Source organism: Moschus berezovskii, chromosome 5 (assembly GCF_049115385.1).
Source record: "Moschus berezovskii isolate FMDL1 chromosome 5, NW_MosBer_1.0, whole genome shotgun sequence".
NCBI classification, from domain to species: domain Eukaryota; kingdom Metazoa; phylum Chordata; class Mammalia; order Artiodactyla; family Moschidae; genus Moschus; species Moschus berezovskii.
Genome location: NC_142464.1, coordinates 125,287,320 through 125,305,342, shown reverse-complemented (window position 1 = coordinate 125,305,342; position 18,023 = coordinate 125,287,320). Strand labels below are relative to the sequence as shown.

At 53.5% G+C, this 18,023-nt stretch overlaps 1 protein-coding gene across 8 annotated transcripts in view; it reads left to right on the top strand.

Annotated features, from left to right (window-relative positions):
* Window positions 1–18,023, top strand: part of FAM193A (family with sequence similarity 193 member A) — a 149,963-nt gene that overhangs the window by 53,298 nt on the left and 78,642 nt on the right. For all 8 annotated transcript variants that reach the window (XM_088836597.1, XM_088836601.1, XM_088836599.1 and 5 more), the window contains one exon: window positions 10,700–10,945. In XM_088836597.1, coding sequence (XP_088692723.1) covers window positions 10,700–10,945 — 246 coding nt within the window. Of the gene's footprint in view, window positions 1–10,699; window positions 10,946–18,023 lie in introns of those variants that run through there.

The following is an 18,023-nucleotide window of genomic DNA, read 5'->3' as shown; positions in this document are numbered from 1 at the left end:
GCCGTGACCAGTGGGTTCTCTTGGCAAAACTCTGTTCTCCTTTGCCCTGCTTCTTTTTGTACTCCAAGGCCAGGCTTGCCTGTTACTCCAGGTATCTCTTGACTTCCTACTTTTGCATTCCAGTCCCCTATAATGAAGAGGACATCTTTTTTGGGTGTTAGTTCTAGAAGGTCTTGTAGGTCTTCATAGAACCGTTCAGCTTCAGCTTCAGCATTACTGGTCAGGGCATAGACTTGAATTACTTTGATATTGAATGGTTTGACTTGGAAACAATCAGTGATCTTTGTCTAACTTTGTATTTTTTAAAAACTGTCTATGTTTTATAGAAGTTTTACACTTCTATGTGAGAAGACTTCGGGGTTTAAAATAAACGTGGCATATAAAGCTATTGTTCACTGAGGTCGACTTTGATTTTCTAGCTGTTCTTTTTCCTGTTTCTAAAGTAATTATTCCTTGTGCCTGCCCTTCTATGCCCCGTGTTGGAAATTTTATTCTTTACTAGTGCTCATAGAAGGCTTCTCAGGCGGTGATAGGAGTAAAGAACCCCCTTGCCAGTGCAGGAGATGTAAAAGACAAGGATTTGATCCCTGGGTCAGGAAGATCCCTGGAGGAGGGCATGGCAGCCCACCCAGTATTCTTGTCTGGAGAACCCCATGGACAGAGGAGCCTGGCGGGCTACTTATTGGGTCACAAAGAGTCAGATGAGACTGAAGCGACTTAGCACAGCACAGAGAGCACTCATCAGTTTAGTTCAGTCGCTCAGTCGTGTCTGACTCTTTGACCCTTGACCCCATGGACTGTAGCACACCAGGCTTCCCTGTCCATCACCAACTCCCGGAGCTTGCTCAAACTCATGTCCATTGAGTCGGTGATGCCATCCAACCATCTCATCCTCTGTTGTCCCTTCTCCTCCTGCCTTCAGTTTTCCCCAGCATCAGGGTCTTTTCCAGTGAGTCAGCTCTTCACATCAGGTTGCCGAAGTAATTGGAGCTTCAGCTTCAGCATCAGCCCTTCCAATGAATATTCAGGACTGATTCCCTTTAGGATGGACTGGTTGGATCTCCTTGCAGTCCAGGGGACTTTCAGGAGTCTTTTGCAACATCATGGTTCAAAAGTATCAATTCTTCAGCACTCAGCTTTCTTTATAGTCCAGCTCTCACATCCATACTTGACTGCTGGAAAACCATCGCTCTGACTAGACAGACCTTTGTTGGCAAAGTAATGTCTCTGCTTTTTAATATTCTGTCTAGGTTGGTAATAGCTTTTCTTCTAAGCAGTAAGTGTCTTTTAATTTCACGGCTGCAGTCACCATGTGCAGTGATTTTGGAGCCCAGGAAAATAAAGTCTGTCACTGTTTCCATTGTTTCCCCATCTGTTTGCCATGAAGTGATGGGACCGGATGCCATAAACTTCATTTTCTGAATGTTGACTTTTAAGCCAGCTTTTTCACTCTCCTCTTCCATGTTCATCAAGAGGCTCTTTAGTTCTTCACTTTCTGCCATAAGGGTGGTGTCTTCCGCATATCTAAGGTTACTGATATTTCTTCTGGCAGTCTTGATTCCAGCTTGTGCTGCATTCAGCCCAGCATTTTGTGTTTTGAAACTTGCATGAAATGCTCCCTTGGCATCTCTAATTTTCTTGAAGAGATATCTAGTCTTTCACATTCTATTGTTTCCCTCTGTTTCTTTGCACTGAGGAAGGCTTTCTTATCTCTCCTTTTTTTTCTTCGGAATGCTGCATTCGGATGAATATATCTGTCCTTTTCTCCTTTGCCTTTCACTTCTTTTCTCAATGTATAAGGCCTGTTCAGGCAACCATTTTGCTTTTTTGCATTTCTTTTTCTTAGGGATGGTTTTGATCACCACCTCCTGTACAATGTCAGGATCCTCTGTCTGTGGTTCTTCAGGAACTCTATTTAAAACAGGCCGAATCCCTTAAATCTATTTGTCACTTCCACTGTATAATTGTAAGGGATTTAATTTAGTTCATACCTGAATGGCCCAATGTTTTTCCCTACTTTCTTCAATTTAAATTTAAACTTTGTAATAAGGAGTTCATGATCTGAGCCACAGTCAGCTCCCAGTCTTGTTTTTGCTGACTGTATAGAGCTTCTCCATCTTTGGCTGCAAAGAATATAATCAGCCTGATTTCTGTGTTGACCATCTGGTGATGTCTGTGTGTGGAGTTGTCTCTTGTGTTGTTGGAAGAGGGTGTTTGCTATGAGCAGTGCGTTCTGTTGGCAAAACTCTGTTAGCCTTTGCCCTGCTTCTTTTTGTGCTCCAAGGCCACACTTGCCTGTTACTCTAGGTATCTCTTGACTTCCTACTTTTGCATTCCAGTGCCCTATAGTGAAAAGAACATCTTTTTTGGGTGTTAGTTCTAGAAGGTCTTGTAGGTCTTCATAGAACCATTCAACTTCAGCTTCTTCAGCATTACTGGTTGGGCATAGACTTGGATTACTGTGATATTGAATGGTTTGCCTTGGAAACGAACAGAGATCGTTCTGTCATTTTTGAGACTGTATCCAAGTACTGCATTTCGGACTCTTTTGTTGACCATGATGGCTACTCCATTTCTTCTAAGGGATTCCTGCCCACAGTAGTAGATGTAATGGTCATCCGAGTTCAATTCACCCATTCCAGTGCATCTTAGTTCGCTGATTCCTAGAATGTCGACGTTCACTCTTGCCATCTCCTGTTTGACCACTTCCAATTTGCCTTGATTCATGGACCTAACATTCCAGGTTCCTATGCAATATGCTGTTTACTGCATTGGACTTTACTTCCATCACCATTCACATCTGCAACTGGGTGTTGTTTTTGCTTTGGCTCTGTCCCTTCATTCTTTCTGGATTTACTTCTCCACTGATCTCCAGTAGCATACTGGGCACCTACCAACCTGGGGAGTTCATCTTTCGTGTGTCCTGTCTTTTTGCCTTTTCATACGGTTCATGGGGTTTTCTAGGCAAGAATGCTGAAGTGGTTTGCTGTTCCTTTCTCCAGTGGACCATGTTTTGTCAGAACTCTCCACCATGACCCGTCCGTCTTGGGTGGCCCTCCACGGCATGGCTCATAGTTTCATTGAATTAGACACGGTTTGGTTCACAGCCTCAGGGATTGGAGTCTGTTCTCAGAGAAGACCCAGAGGGTGCACACAGCAGGCGGCCAGGTGAGGACAGTGTCAGGCGGGAGGTGGCAAGCCCTGCGCCTCGTGCTGGCAGCGTCAGTGTGGGCCGCAGGGCCGCTGGGGCCCCAGTGACCGTGACATGCGCCGGCCAGCTCGTGTCACCTGGCCTCGTGGGGCTCCAGCCCCTGGTGTGCTTTGCGTGAACACATCCTCATACTGAAGACCTAGTATGAAGAAAGAATGTAAAATATCTCACTCTATATTGGTTACCTTTGATGTGAGAGTATTGTGCATATATTGAGGTCAATGAATCGATTCCAGTGTGTTGGCTCTCTGCATCAGGTGGCCAGTATATTGGAACTTCAGCATCGTTTCAGGGTTAGTTTCCTTTAGGATTGCGTGGTTTGATCTCGTTGCAGTCCACAGGACTTTGAAGAGTCTTCTCCAGTACCATGACTCGTTGGAAAAGACCCTAATGCTGGGAAAGGTTGGAGGCCAAAGGAGAAGAGGGTGGCAGAGGATGAAATGGTTAGGTAGCACCACCACCTGAATGGCTGTGAACCTGAGAAAGCTCTGGAAGATAGTGGAGGACAGAGTAGCCTGGCAGGCTGCCGTCCGTCAGGTCGCAGAGGGTTGCACGTGACTTGGCGACTGAACAACAACATTGGGTTAAATCAAATCTTACTAGAGCTCACCTGTCTTTTGTGGGGCAGGTGTTAATAGGCTTTTTTCTTAGAGCGGTGTCAGTCTCACAGAAAAGCTGAGCAGAAGGTGCAGCAGGTTCCCATGCATCCTTACACATGCACAGCCCCCACTGTCAGCACCTCACCGTGGTCTGTCGGAGCCAGGGAACTCAACTGACACGCCATCGCCCAGAGTCCGTGATCCTGTCAGGTCCCTCTGGGTGCTGTGCACTCTGTGGGTCGGACAGAGGTCGAATGGCGTGTGCACCGCTGTAGAATCACACACGGTTGTCGCACTGATTAGGAGACCCTTTGTGTCCTGCCTGTGCCCACCCTCCCCCCCCGCCCCCCGTCCCTGACAGCCGCTTACCTTTTACTGTCTGCTTAGTTTCCCAGGATGTCATGTAGGGATCACACAGTTTATAGCCTTTTCAGATTGGCTCCTTTCATTGAATAATATACATTTAAGGTTGCTGCGGTTCGTGGGGTCTCAAAGAGTCGGACACGACCGAGCAACTGAACTGAAGGTTCCTCCATGTCTTTTTCACGGCTTGGTAAGTCATTTCTCTTTTAGCGCTGAATAATAATCTGTTGTCTGAAGGTGCCACACTTTATTTATCCGTTCACCTTCTGAAGGAGATTTTGGTTGCTTCCAAGTTCTGGCAACTATGAGTAAAACTGTTGCAAACATCTGTGTGCAGATGTTCGTGTGGATGTAAGTTTTCATTTGGGTGGATTCTGAGGAGCATGATTGTGGGTTGTAGGCCGAGAGGATGTTTAATTCTGCAAGAAGCCACCAGCCTGTCCTCTGAAGTGGCTGCGCCGCTGCGTTCCCACCAGCAGTGCTGAGAGCTCTGCTGCCTCACAGCCTCGCCAGCACGTGGGGCCAGTGCCCCTGTTCTGGCCCTTCTGCTGGGTGGTTATCTCCTTGTTTTTACCTGTGTTTTCGGTTTTAACTTCTTACACGGTTCGTGTTTGAACTTGCATTACATTTCTCTTAGAATTGGGGTGGGCAGCTCGGAAGGTGTTGCCGAAAGGGAAGGTAAAGAGACTGGCAGATAGTACCAGGAGGCGAAAGTGAGGCTCAGGGAGAGCACTTTCCCTTCAGCCCGGGGGAGCAACAGCATGTGTGTACCCTAATGGAGATGATGACGCAGGAAACAAGGGAAAACGGGCGGCCTGAGAACGAAACAGGTCGGTCGGTGGGAGAGGCCTCAGGCAGGGGGCTGGGCCCGGTGCGTGCCCGAAGGTGAGGAGGCCCCATGGGGTGAGGTGCCTGAGGGCACTGTGCAGGCCGACGGTGGAAACCCTGCCACATGCTTCCCACAAAGGTGGTGGCACCGTTGTGCCCCGTCAGCAGCGTGTCATACACCCACCTTCCTTTCCTCTCTGTAGCGTCAAGTTCTTCTCGTCTTTAATAATTGGTTTCAGCTTCCCTTGTTGAGAGACCATAGGGGAGCAGAGGCTTTGGTGGCCCCTGTGTACCTGGCCAGGACCTCTGAAGCCGACGCCACAGTCTGTGGGGCCCTGAGCCCGGCCCACCTGCTGTGCTGCCCACGTGCGTGCCCTCCGTGCTTCCTGTGCAGGCCTCTGCTCCGCCTGCCCTGAGCTGGGGGTCTGCGTCTCCACTCCCCTTGCTCTCCAGCTGCTGGGCAAACACACCTCCCTGTCCCCTAACACTCTTAACCATCCCACGCAGTCCCTGTGCCCGTGGCCCTAACTCCTGTCCTGCCTTGTGAGGTTTTCGACTGTAACAGTTTTAGTAACAACCCTGGAGACTGACTGCATCATCAACTCTGTCATGGGAGGTGAAGGGTCCTGCAGAAAGCAGGCACGGTCTGTGGGGATCAGTCTTGTGTGGGCAGGTCCCTGGCTAGCTTCTGCTGTGGTTCTCCGTGAGGCAGCTTGCCCCCCTGTGGCCAAGGGCATGGTGGTGGTGGGAGGGCAGGTGAAGGGGCTGGCGCTGCCTCTCTGCTCAGGGACAGGGCCCTGTTTGATGGCTTGGGCTCACCGGCTATGTGAATGGCTACTTTTGGAATTTCTTCAGGTCACTCAATTTTCAAATGTGGCTGACCCTTTTAGGGACTGACTAAAAGCCTTTCTGAGGCTCTGTTCTATTTATGTGATTTTTCTCTTGCTTCTGGTGATTTCTGGATATTGCTATGAAGGCTGTTAACGTGCTTTACAAAATGACTAGTTACCGTGATATCAGGTACCTTCAGATTTGTAAAGGGATGCAAACCGCAGTCTGACAAGTTAGAGGTACTCTGACAGCAGTTTTTCATTTGCCCTTAATAGGTTATTATTGTTCCGTCACCGAGTCGTGTCCAACTCTTCACGACCCCATGGACTGCAGCACACCAGGCCTCTCTGTCCTTCACTGTCTGCAGGAGTTTGCTCAAACTCAAGTCCATTGAGTCTGTGATGCCATCCAGTCATCTCATCCTCTGTCGTCCCCCTCACGTCCCACGGTCAAAATCTTTCCCAGCATCAGGGTCTTTTCCAATAAGTCAGTTCTTCGCGTCAGGTGGCCAAAGTATTGGAGCTTCAGCTTCAACATCAGTCCTTCCAGTGAATATTCAAGACTGATTTCCTTTAGGACGGACTGGTTGGATCTCCTTGCAGTCCAAGGGACTCTCAAGAGTTGTCTTTAGTAACCACAGTTCAAAAGCATCAGCTCTTTGGTGCTCAGCTTTCTATATGGTCCAACTTTCACATCCATCCGTGACTGCTGGAAGAACCATAACTCTGACTATGTGGACCTTGATTGACAAAGTGGCATTAACACGTCTGCTTTGTAATGCGCTGTCTAGGTTGGTCCCAGCTTTCTTCCAAGGAGCAGGCGTGTTTTAATCTCTTGACTGCATGTTTTGAACTGAATGAGAATGAAAACGCAGCATATCAAACTTCGTAAACGACTGAACGCCAGCCAAAGCCGTGCCTAACGGGGGCGTGCACAGCGTCAGCCGTCTGCAGGGGAGAGGGTTCACTGTCCTGTGCCTCCACCTTAAGAAGTAGAAGGACAAAGAGCCAGTTATACCCAGAGATACTCAAAGTAATGAAATCATAACAGAAAAGCAAAATGCAGTAAAACAAATTTTTTTTTAATATGGAAAAATCCATGAAACCAAAAGCTAACTGTCTTAAGAATAATAAAATTGATTAACCTTAAGGCAGGCCAAAAATTTGAACAGATATTTAATGTATTATTAAGAAAACCATGTTGAGACAGTGCTACACAGTCATCATGGTGGTTGCAGTGAAAACCTCGTTGATGAGGGTGTCGGGTAACTGGAAGTCCTCATCAGTGGTCTTTGGGAGAAGTTTGGCAGTTTGGAGTTTGTTTGTTTTTCTGGTGAAGCCACATGGCGTGTGGGATCTTGGTTCCCTGACCAGGGCTCCTGTGCCCCCTGCAGTGGAAGCACAGAGTCCTAACCACTGGACTGCCAGGAAGTCCCGGCAGTTTCTTAGAAGTTAGACACCCCAGTTATTCTGTTCCTTGGTACCTATGCAAGAGAAGCTAAAACATGTGTTCCCAGCAATATTTATACATGAGTGTTCATACAACTACTGTTTATGAAGCTGAAACCGGGAGACAAGCTGCCTGTGTCCAGACAGCAGACGGTAAGCGAGTTGTGGCTTATCTCCAAGGGACACTGCTCGGGAGTGAAAGGGACAGTCTCATGAGCCACACAAGGCGTCATCTCCAAGTGACGGTACTGTGAGAGAAGCCCGACAAAAGAGGGCATGCCGTGTGATGCCGTTCGTTGCAGATAATCCCAGGAGTTGCCCCGTGAATCTGGGGAGTGGGAACTCTGCGCGGTGGCCTGGGGCGGGGCGGGAGGTCGAGGTGGTGAGGAGACAGGGTCAGGGCGCACTCGCCGCCCGAGGACCGGCTGCCGTGCTCAGCGGAGTCTCCGGGCGTCAGAAGGTTTGAACTCCGTTCGGGACACGTCTGCACTCCCCCGTCACCCCGTCTGGCTTTACAGACCGTGGCCCTGCCGATTCCGAACCACCCAAGGGATTGTGCCTGCTCTCCCGGTGTCTAGCCCCGCGTTGTCTGGGTGGGTAACACGCCACCGTTAAGTCTTGCTCTTCACCTCTGCAGCCCGTCCTCCGCTGCCAGGGGCCCCCTGCCCGGGTGGGCGAGCTCCCAAAGTCTGACCGCTGTGCTCCCCTGCGCTCACCTCACATGTGATGACCACCCCAGAGTTCGTTGTTCGCACGCCGGGGTTCCTCTGTGAGGAGGAGCCTGGGTCTCGCACTCCTCCTCTGAGCAGCCTCCTCACGGGGCTGCCAGGCTGGCTAAGCAGTCCTGGCCCCTTGTCCTCGGTCCTGAGCCTCCCCTCCAGCCTGTGTCCTGTGCCGGAAGGACCCGTGTCCACAGCTGCCCCCCGCGCCAGCGCCCCTCTGCCAGCTTCTCCCGCGGTGGCCTTAGCCCTCGGGTCTCGCTTACCTCTGCTCTCGTTAAAGCCACGCTGCCCTCCTCGTCCGCTCCGTGCCCTTGCCAGCTCCGTGTCTGCATCCTGGCGGAGCAGCACCGAGCGCGGCGGGCCGTCGGGGTTCTGTCCGTGTCTCCTTGTCCGACGTCACTCTTGGACCGGCAGGACCTGGGCGTCTGACCCGTGGACGGGCTGTGTCAGACCCCTGTGCCCGAGCCTTCCCCACTGAGGCTGCTCCACGCGCAGTCCAGCCTCTTGTCTGACCCCCGTCCCAGGGGCTCCGCCTTCGCGGCGGTTTCACCCTGGCCTCTTTGCCCCTTCCTTCTCTCGTCCCTTCTCCTCACACGTCCTGTCTCCACGTCCAGATGCGTGTGAGGCCAGGCCCCACGGCTCCCTGCCCCCTTCTCCTCTGTCTGCACCCCAAGACCTCTGGCCACAGCTCCCGACTTGAGGCGTGTCCTCAGGGAGGCCCTCGATGGCTGCAGTCAGGAAGGGCATCGTCCTCCCCCAGACACTCAGTCACCGCTGTCTCACGTTCTGTGACTTGAGGGCACAGATGTTTTACCTTGTCCTTGTGTTTGAGGAGAATTGCACTCCCTCCTGTCAGGGATCTTGGTTTGCTCAGCGTGTGTCTCCGTGCTGCGGCCAGCGTCTTGCACACAGTGGGCTCCCAGGAAGCCCTTCGGGGACGGACCCTGAGCCCTTCGGGGACGGGTGCTCTCAAGTCACTTCTGCCTCTTAACATTCTGGTTCTGCTGGGGACCTTTGTCACCTTGGGCCCAGCATCTCCTGCTCTGGGTAGAAAGGCAGCCTGCAGAGGTCTGAGGCCTGGGGCTCTGCCGCCAGCGATGGGCTTGGAACCTGTTGGGACAGAGAAGGACAGCTGCTCCCGGGGGCAGCCGTGCTCAGCCATTGAGGAGAGCGCCCTCAGACATGCAGGGGCTGCCGAGCTGGGTTGGTGAAACGCAGGGCGCACCTGTGAGTGTGATGGGCGTGAGCAGGCTTGGTCGCTGGTTCTCGTCGGCAGGGGAGGACAGTCATGTACGCGTCTGCGTCTTAGCGGTGCTGTCTCATCCTTGGAATCACTCGTGATTTCATTCATCCCATCCGCCTCCTTGTTTGAGCACCGATAACCTGGCCCCTCCAGGCCTCACTGACAGCACCTGAAGCCCTTTGGGAGCGCTCTGGCCGTGGTGGCGGCAGTCACATCAGTGCAGGGTCAGGCTGGCCAGCGACGGTGCGCGCCCCAGTGAGGACAGCACGGGGAGCACCGGGGCTGAACGCAGAGCCGGGCTGCCGGCCGGATGGAGCAGGGGAGTGCGTGGGCCACGCCCCGGCCAGAAAGGCCCCAACACGGCCCTGGTCTGCCTGCCTGCCTGCTGGGTGCACAGCACGGGGCTCTCTGCCCGGTGCCAGAGGCCACCATCTCCCGTGCACTCTGCTCGGGAACCTTGGCCCGTGGAGGCTGTGCCTGGCCTCCCTGCTCGCCTGTGGCCAGGTGGGCTTCTCTTGAACCACTCTCTAGGATTTGCAGGGTGGTTCCGCTCAGCTGCACGTGACGCCTCTGGGCTCATGCTGATTTGGATTAAAATCTTGGCTGCTGCTTGCTCACCTGGTGACTTTAGGCCTGTTTTAAATCTGGGTGCCTGTTTGTGTGTTTTTAAGGCTAATTATAGTTTTCTGATAGCAAGGTGGATACTAGAGAGGATCTGGAGTCAAGATCTTTGCTCTTCCTCCTGCCTGCCCTCACCCTTGGGTTCAGGAACTGTTTGAAAAGTAGAGGTAGACAGTGAGGCTGGAGTTGGATTCGTGACTGCTGATGTGTGTGGAGGGAGCCTGCCATCAGGCTGCTAGACGTTTATCTTGACTCGCACTTGGACAGCCCTCCTCAGAGGAGGCTTGGCTCTGCAGGTGCACTCCAGCCAGATCGCCGCCCCAGCCCTGAGCCCTGAGTGCAGACAGACACTCTGGAACCGTGGCTTCGAACTCTGTTGCTGTTTCTGACTGCACTGTGCAGCCTGTGGGATCTTAGGTCCTCAACCCAAGCCCTCGGCACTGAAACCTAGGGGTCCTAACCACTAGACCTCCAGGGAATTCCCTGAACTTTGTTGATGGTTAAAAGAAAAAAGAAAATGCCCTGGTGCTTTCTCAGTCTGAATTGAGGCTGATGCTTCCGAGCGTGTGGGGGGACACAGAAGGCTAGTTGAAGGGGTGACGGCAGCTTTCTGCCTCCTCCTCAGATGTTCTTTATGGTATCGCTCTTTTATTTGCGGTGTGTATGGTGAGTTTCTGGAATGCTCAGCACAGTTTTATTCCACAGATTCCCTGTGTGATGTTTCTCAGTGTGCACATCCATGTGCATTACAGTTTGGGGACTATAAAGGTTGCATGGTCCTGGCTTTGTGGCTCATGTTTTGAAAAAACTTTGTTTTCTTTTTTCTGTTCCAGACTCCTTTTAATTTTGGCATGAATCATAGAACACCACCCTACCCTGCTGGGGATTACTGTCTTCTGTGCAGAAGCGAGCGGAAAGACTCTTCGTTCTTAGAGAGTGGAGTGAAGACCGCAAGCAAGCTGGCCCTGTCCATGGCGCCCAAGGGCAACAGTGTGCTGCACCTGCCGCTTTGGGTGTGCCCCGACTGCCGGCGCACCGTGGAGAAGGACGAGCGCCACGGCGGCCTCGAGCAGCCGGCGGTGAGTGCCTGCGGGGCTGCTCCCACGCTGCCCCGCCAGCCGGGCTCCGCCCACCTGGGTCAGCAGGCTAGCCCCGTCAGTGAGCTTGGCGGCCCGCAGGGCGGGTTTCAGCGTTTTGTCCGGTCGCAGGATTTCTTTGGCGGTACAATTTGTTGAAAAACTAGGCGGCTTTAGTGTGCGCTCAGTTCTAGATGATTCCATGTGCTGGTAACTTGCCTGAACTTCTCTCCGAGATGCAGTTCTCAGGTCAGGCTCCCTCTGTTTTCATGCTTCAGCCCAATGAAGCCTTCTTGAGAACATCAGCATCTTTAGCCCAGACAGCGTCTTCGTGGGCCCTGGTTCTGAAAGCGCTTTGGTTTTTCTTCTTTAATCAACTCATGGCTGTGCTGGGTCTTGACAGCTGCCCTTGGGCTCCTCCGATGTAAAGCGCAGGGGGATTCTTGGCTGTGGGCTGCAGGCTCTCGCTGCGGTTCTTCCTGTTGCGGAGCACGAGCTCGTGGGCGCGCGGGCTCTGGAGCGCAGTGCTCGGGCTTAGTTGCCCCACAGCATGTGGGATCTTCCCAGACCAGGGATTAAACCCATGTCGCCTGCAGTGGCAGGCAGAGCCCTAGACGCTGGGCCACCATGGAGTCTCGAAAGGGCTTTCAGCCCTGACCTTTGGTTTCGGGAGGGAGCTGCCTTGCAGCCGTGTGAAGCCCCGCGTCCTCAGGCTCGTCTGTGCCTTTGATCCCTGCTCTTTCTGAGCTGTGGCCTCCGTGCTCCCACCTCTGCGTGCGGCTGTGACAGCCCCCACCGGCACTTTCTGCTTCTCGACCTGAGGCTGCTGTCCACCTGAGCCCCGCCTCAGGCCTGCTGCCGTGTGGCGGAAGCCTCCTCCCTGCGCCCTCCGCTGAGCCGTGACTTCGGTTTCAGGGTTTCCCAGAAGGCAGCACTGAGCTCACGTGCCAGCTTCTGGAGTAGTGCTGGGACAGCTGCAGCTCAGAATCCCGTCGTTTATCCAAACGGAAGTTGGCTTCTCACTGGTGTGACTCCCGCACAGCGCTCTCTGCTGCCCTGTTCTCTCCCCAGCACGCCTCTCTGACGTGCTGTGTGTGTCAACTGGGGTACGCCCTCCAGGGCAGCTCTGTTTGTGTCTTTTCTTACCAGAAACCCGCTCGGTCAGTTCAGTTGCCCAGCGTGTCCCAGGGACTGCAGCACGCCAGGCTTCCCTGGCCATCACCAGCTCTGGCATAGCTTAGGAACCCAGAATATTTGAATTAATGAAGAAATGAATGAACGCAGAAATGAATAGAGTAAGAGATTAAAAAGATGGCACGGTCGATCTTACGCGTTTTCACCTGCGGATCTTTGTGCTTTTATCATTTTATTTCACTTTTGTTTCCTTTCTTGTCCACTTAAAGTATTTGGTCTCTTTTCAGTTTTTTTGTTGTTCAGTCACTCAGTCATGTCCGACTCTGTGCGACCCCATGGACTACAGCACACCAGGCTTCCCTGTCCATCACCATCTCCCGGAGCTTGCACAAACTCATGTCCACAGAGTCGGTGATGCCATCCAACCACCTCATCCTCTGTCATCCCATCTCTTCTTGCCCTCAGTCTTTCCCAGCACAAGGGTCTTTTCTAACAAGTCAGCTCTTTGCATCAGGTGGCCAAAGTATTGGAGCTTCAGCTTCAACATCAGTCCTTCCAATGAATATTCAGGATTGATTTCCTTTAGGATTGACTGGTTTGATCTCCTTGCAGTCCAAGGGCCAAGTCCAACTTCTCCAACACCACAGTTGAAAAGTTTGGTGCTCAGCCGTCTTTTTGCTCTAGCTCTCACATCCATACATGAACACTGGAAAAACCATAGCTTTGACTAGACGGACCTTTGTTAGCAAAGTGATGTCTCTGCTTTTTAATGTGCTGTCTAGGTTTTTTAATGGAAGACTGCTTAGCGTTTCCGATACTTGGTTCTTTGCTCACTTCCAGTAGGCATTCTTGAGTCTCCCCCAGCTCACGCACTCTCTTTGCTCCCTAAGCTTTACTGTCTTCGGCTCCTGTTCCCAGTCCAGCTCCTCTGCAGTGGCCTGACTGCTTTGGGAGAATAGCTGCTATGTCCTTCCTGGTTTGGAGGCAAGTGGAAATGCCTGTCATGGCCCGTAATCAGTCTTTCCAGGAGGAGAGTCATTTTCTGACTCTCATTTTGCCTGGACGATGCATCCACAAATGAGGCTTCTCTTCCTCATCAAAAAAGGGCTCACAGGGACCGCAGAGGTGTAATGTTAACCAATGTTTGTAGATTTAAACCTTCTGTTGCTTTTGTATGGTTGGCTTCTTTGTTCAAGCTGCTTAAAACTGTTGAATTTTTTTTTTCAATGAGATGTAATTTACATCTAGTAAAATTCACCCATTTAAAGTGCATATATAGTTTCCTGAGTTTTGACAGATTTATACAGTTGTGTAAGCACTGTTAGCACAGTTAAGACACAGAACCCCCAGATGCTCCCTTGTTCATCTTGGTAGCGCCGCCCCCCCACCCCACCGCCCCTGTAACCACCGACGTGGGTTTATCCCCATGGATCTGCTGTCTGCAGAGGGTGGCGTGCACTCTGACCTGCTGCGATGCTCTGAGAGTTGTGCACCACCAGCATGCTCCTTGTTTTCACCGCATGAACTGTGGAGATACGCTGCAGTTTGTGGATCTGCTTATCGCTGATGTGTGTTTCCGTCATCTCCAGACTTACTGTTCTGAGTCGAGCTGCTGTGAGCGTCCTTGTGCAGGTCTTTCTGCAGACAGCCTTTGTACGCATCCCTGGCCTGGTGTGCTCATGTCTGCTTGAGAACTTGGCGTCTGCCTCTGAAGGGAGCCACCTCGTGGAGGCTCACGGAAGGGGTCTGGTCTTGTATGTCTTTCGGAGCCTCGTAAAGTGAGTTGAGATGTGTTGCTGTTGCTGGTCTTCTCTGGAGAGTTGGTTTAGTGGTGGCCTGTGTCGTGGGGGGGTGTGTGTGTGAGCGTGTATAATGGTGCTGCTGCTGCTAAGTTGCACAGCCGTGTCCGACTCTTTGTGACCCCATGGACTGCAGCCCCCAGGCTCCTCCGTCCATGGGATTTTCAAGGGAAGAACACTGGAGTGGGTGCCATCGCCGTCTCCCGTGCAGTGGTGATGTGTATACTGTACATGGCACGTGCCGCTACATACCAGCGGTGGTGTGTGTGTAGTGGTGGTGATGGGTCGTGTGTGCGGCGGTGGTGCTGGTGGTCCTTCTCCTGTGGGGGCAGTGCCAGGCCACACCTGCAGAGGTGGTGGGCGAGGTTGGACCTGGAGCTGGCACAGACCCGTGTCTCTGGTGGCTGCCCCCTGTGCTGGTGTGGACCGGGCCGGGGGCTCTCCCCACACCCGGGGGCCTCTTCTGTGGCACCTTCTCCTTCCTCCGCCCTGTGTCTGGGACCAGATGCGCTTGCCTGGTGACCCTGCCCTGCCACAGGGTGTCTAAGGGTCTGGGCTGGGGCCAGTGTCCGTGTGACCTCGGGCCCCAGGGGAGCACCGCCCAACCCCAGCGGGGAAGGCCTGCGCTTGCTTGGGGAGAAGGGCTGGCCACCCTTGGCCTCAGGCACCTGCTGCGAGTTGAGCTCCCCTCTGACCCTCTGTGCTGACCCCTTGGCCGGCACCCCTGGTCCTGGTGCTGTTGGGCGGGCACAGGCCACGGGCGTGGGGTCCATGCCAGTGTCCCCGTGGTCAGGGACGCGTTGAGCGAGGCCCACGGACCCGGCACTGAACGCGCTCTGTCTCCAGAGGTCATGCCGGCCTCCCCGCTCCATGCCTGCCCGCCCCGTGGGCCTCACTCAGAGCCAGGCGCTGAGACCGCGTCCTTCGCAGACACCGAGAAGCCTCGGTTTCGGACGTCCGCCTGGATCCTGGCTCTCCGGTCACGAGCCTGAGCATGTCTGTCCCGGGGGTCTCCGCCCTCCCCAGCCCTCCCCTGGCCCCAGCCCCTCCACCTGGGCCTGCTCCCCTGGACCCTCAGCCTGGGCCTGCTCCCTGCTGCCCCACCGGCCCGCTGGGTCCCCTGGCCCCTCCACCTGGGCCTGCTTCCCGCTGCCCCACCAGCCCGCTGGGTCCTGCCTGACGGGAGGGGCCCGGCCTGGAGTGCCGCCCTGGCTGCCTTGCTGTGCCCGGGACTGCCCAGGCCCCACTGATGCTCCACAGTCTCCCTGCGGCCGAGGAGCCTGCCTCCCGAGTGCGCCCCCTGGGGCCCGGGTGGCCTGTGGTTCTCGTCCTCTCCTCCTCCGGCCCAGGCGCCGCCTGCCCATCTGCCTCCAACCTCACCCCCCAGTCCCCGAGTCACAGCCTCCTGCCTTCTCCACAGCGGTGCAGGGCTGGGGGTGCATTTTGAACTTTAGCTTCAGTTTCTTGAACAGATAAGACGTTTTCCATTTCTTTTCAAGTCGTTTGCTTGTTTAGTCAGTCGTGCCTGACTCTCTGTGACGCCATGGACTGTAGCCCACCAGACTCCTCCGTCCATGGGAATCTCCAGGCAGGAACACTGGGGTGGGTTACCGTTTCCTTCTCAGGGGGATTTCCCCACCCAGGGATCGAGCCCGGGTCTCCTGCATTGCAGGTGGACTCTACCATCTGAACCACCAGGGAAGCCCCTTTTCAAGTTAGCTGTGGTAAATAATATTATTGGAGTTGCCAGCTTGTGTGCGGGGGTCTGTTTTAGTTGCTAGCATACCTATAGGTACAGCTTTTTGTTCCTCATGTTTGTGCTTTTTCTTTCTTTTCTCAGCCAGTCTCGCTAGAAGTCTGTCAGTCGTGTCTCCAAAGAGGAGCTTGAGAATTTTTAAAACCCTCTGTCCTTCCACTCTGATCCATTCATGACTGCTGTTGTGCATGCGGGGTCGGGGGTGTCTGAGTGTCGGACGCTGTGGCGCGTGTGACAGATGCTCACGGCCCCTCCGTGTCCCCCCAGCGTCCTCTCCGCCTCCACAGAGACTCCCCTGCTGGAAGGCAAACCCCACTCCGTTCCTCCCCAGGTGCCCTGCTCTGTCAGGGTGTTGGGAGGTGGTGATGGCAGACGCTGCCAGGCCCTGAGTTACCGACAGACACCTGTCCATCGTGGACCTGCTTCTCCCGGCTCCTTGTTCTCGGGAGCAGGGCACAGACGCCATGGAAAGGCGGGGTGCGTGACAGTGGGGACGCCCCGTCTTCTGGGTCTCTTCCGAGGGCCGGGGAGCTGGAGGTGGGTGCCAGCTGCTTTAGGGGTGCGGCCCTCCTATGCTCGCCTCACCCGGAGACCGGGGGGCATCTGCCCGCTCTGCCTGCCCGTGCCCGCACAGGAGGGTGGAGACGGCACCAGGCACGGGCGGCCCGGCCTGCACACCAGCGGCCCTGCCGAGGCGCCCGCAGATCTGGCGGCGTCCTCCTCGGTGGCTGCTCTCCTGCCTTTCTGCGTGGGGTTCTTCCCCATCTCTGTTTGCGGTTCTGCTGTCACGTGTGCTGGAGACCTGATCACTGCTCTGTAGTTTGAATTGCTAGTAGTATTGGCTCAGTTTTAAGTGTTATCCAATCGTGGTTATTTCTGTTTTCAACAGTGAATTGTTTTTAGAAGTATTTGTAAATATCCAAACCTATCTCTTGGATTACTTGTAATCATACTGACTTTTAATTTAAAGCTGTTACTGTTGAAGCTCGTGGCTTGCCTTAGAGTGATTCCTTATCAGTCAGATACACTAATATGTGCTGCTGGTGGTGGTTCGGTCACCCATTCACACCTGACTCTTTGCCACCCCAAAGACTGCAGCTTGCCAGGCCTTGCTGTCCCTCAGCATCTCCCGAAGTTTTCCCTGGTTCATGTTCGTTGCCTTGGTGATGCCATCCAGCCTTCTCATCCTCATACCCTGTTCTCCATCTCAGCCTCTGACACCCTCTTCTCCTTCTGCCCTCAGTCTCTCCCAGCACTAGGGGCTTTTCCAGTGAGTCGGCTGTTCACATCAGATGATCAAAATACTGGAGCTTCAACGTTAGTCCTTTCAACGAGGATTCTCGGTTGATTTCCCTTAAGATTGACCGGTTTGATCTACTTGCTGTCCAGGGGACTTTCAGGAGTCTTCTCCAGCGCCACAGGTCAAAGACATCAATTCTTTGGCACCCTGCCTTCTTCACAGTCCAGCTCTCACAGCCGTACGTGACCACTGGGGAGACCGTAACCTTGACTGGACCGACCTTTGTCAGCAGGGTAATGTCTCTGCTTTTCAACACACTGTCTAGGTTTGTCATTGCGTTCCTGCCAGGAAGCAGTCATCTTCTGGTTTCGTGGCTGCGGTCACTATCCGCAGTGATTTTAGAGCCCAGGAAGAGGAAATCTGTCACTGCTTCCACAGTTTCCCCTTCTGTTTGCCATGAAACAGTGGGCCGGATGCCATGATTGTAGTTCCTTTAGCATTTAGTTTTCAGCCAGCTCTGTCACTCTCCTCTGCCGCCCTCATCAAGAGGCGCTTTCGCCCCTCTTGGCTTCCTCCGTCAGAGTGGCACCTTCCCCGTCTCTGAGGCGGCCGTTTCTCCCGCCTGTCCTGATTGCAGCTTGCGTCTCATCCACCCGGGCATCTCTCGTGATGTGCTCAGCGTACAGGTTAGACAGACGGGCGACCACAGCCCTGTCGCACTGCGTTTTCAGTCTTGAACAATCAGTTGTCCCATACAGGGTTCTGACTGTTGCTTCCCGACCCGCACACAAGTTTCACAGGAGACAAGTAAGGTGTCTGGTATTCCCATCTCTTTAAGAGCTTTCCACAGATTATTTTGATCCACACAGTCAAAGGCTTTAGCATAGTCAGTGAAACAGAAGTAGATTTTTTTTCTGGAATTCCCTTGCTTTCTCTATGATCCAGGGAATGTTGGCAATTTGATTTCTGGTTCCTCTTCCCTTTCTAAGCCAGCTTTGACATCTGGAAGCTCTTGGTTAGCACAATGCTGAAGCCTAGCATGCAAAACTTAAGCATGACCATACTAGCATGGGAGATGAGTGCGACTATCCAATGGTTAACACATTCTTTAGTACTACCCTGCTTGGGAATTGGGATGAGGATTGACCTTTT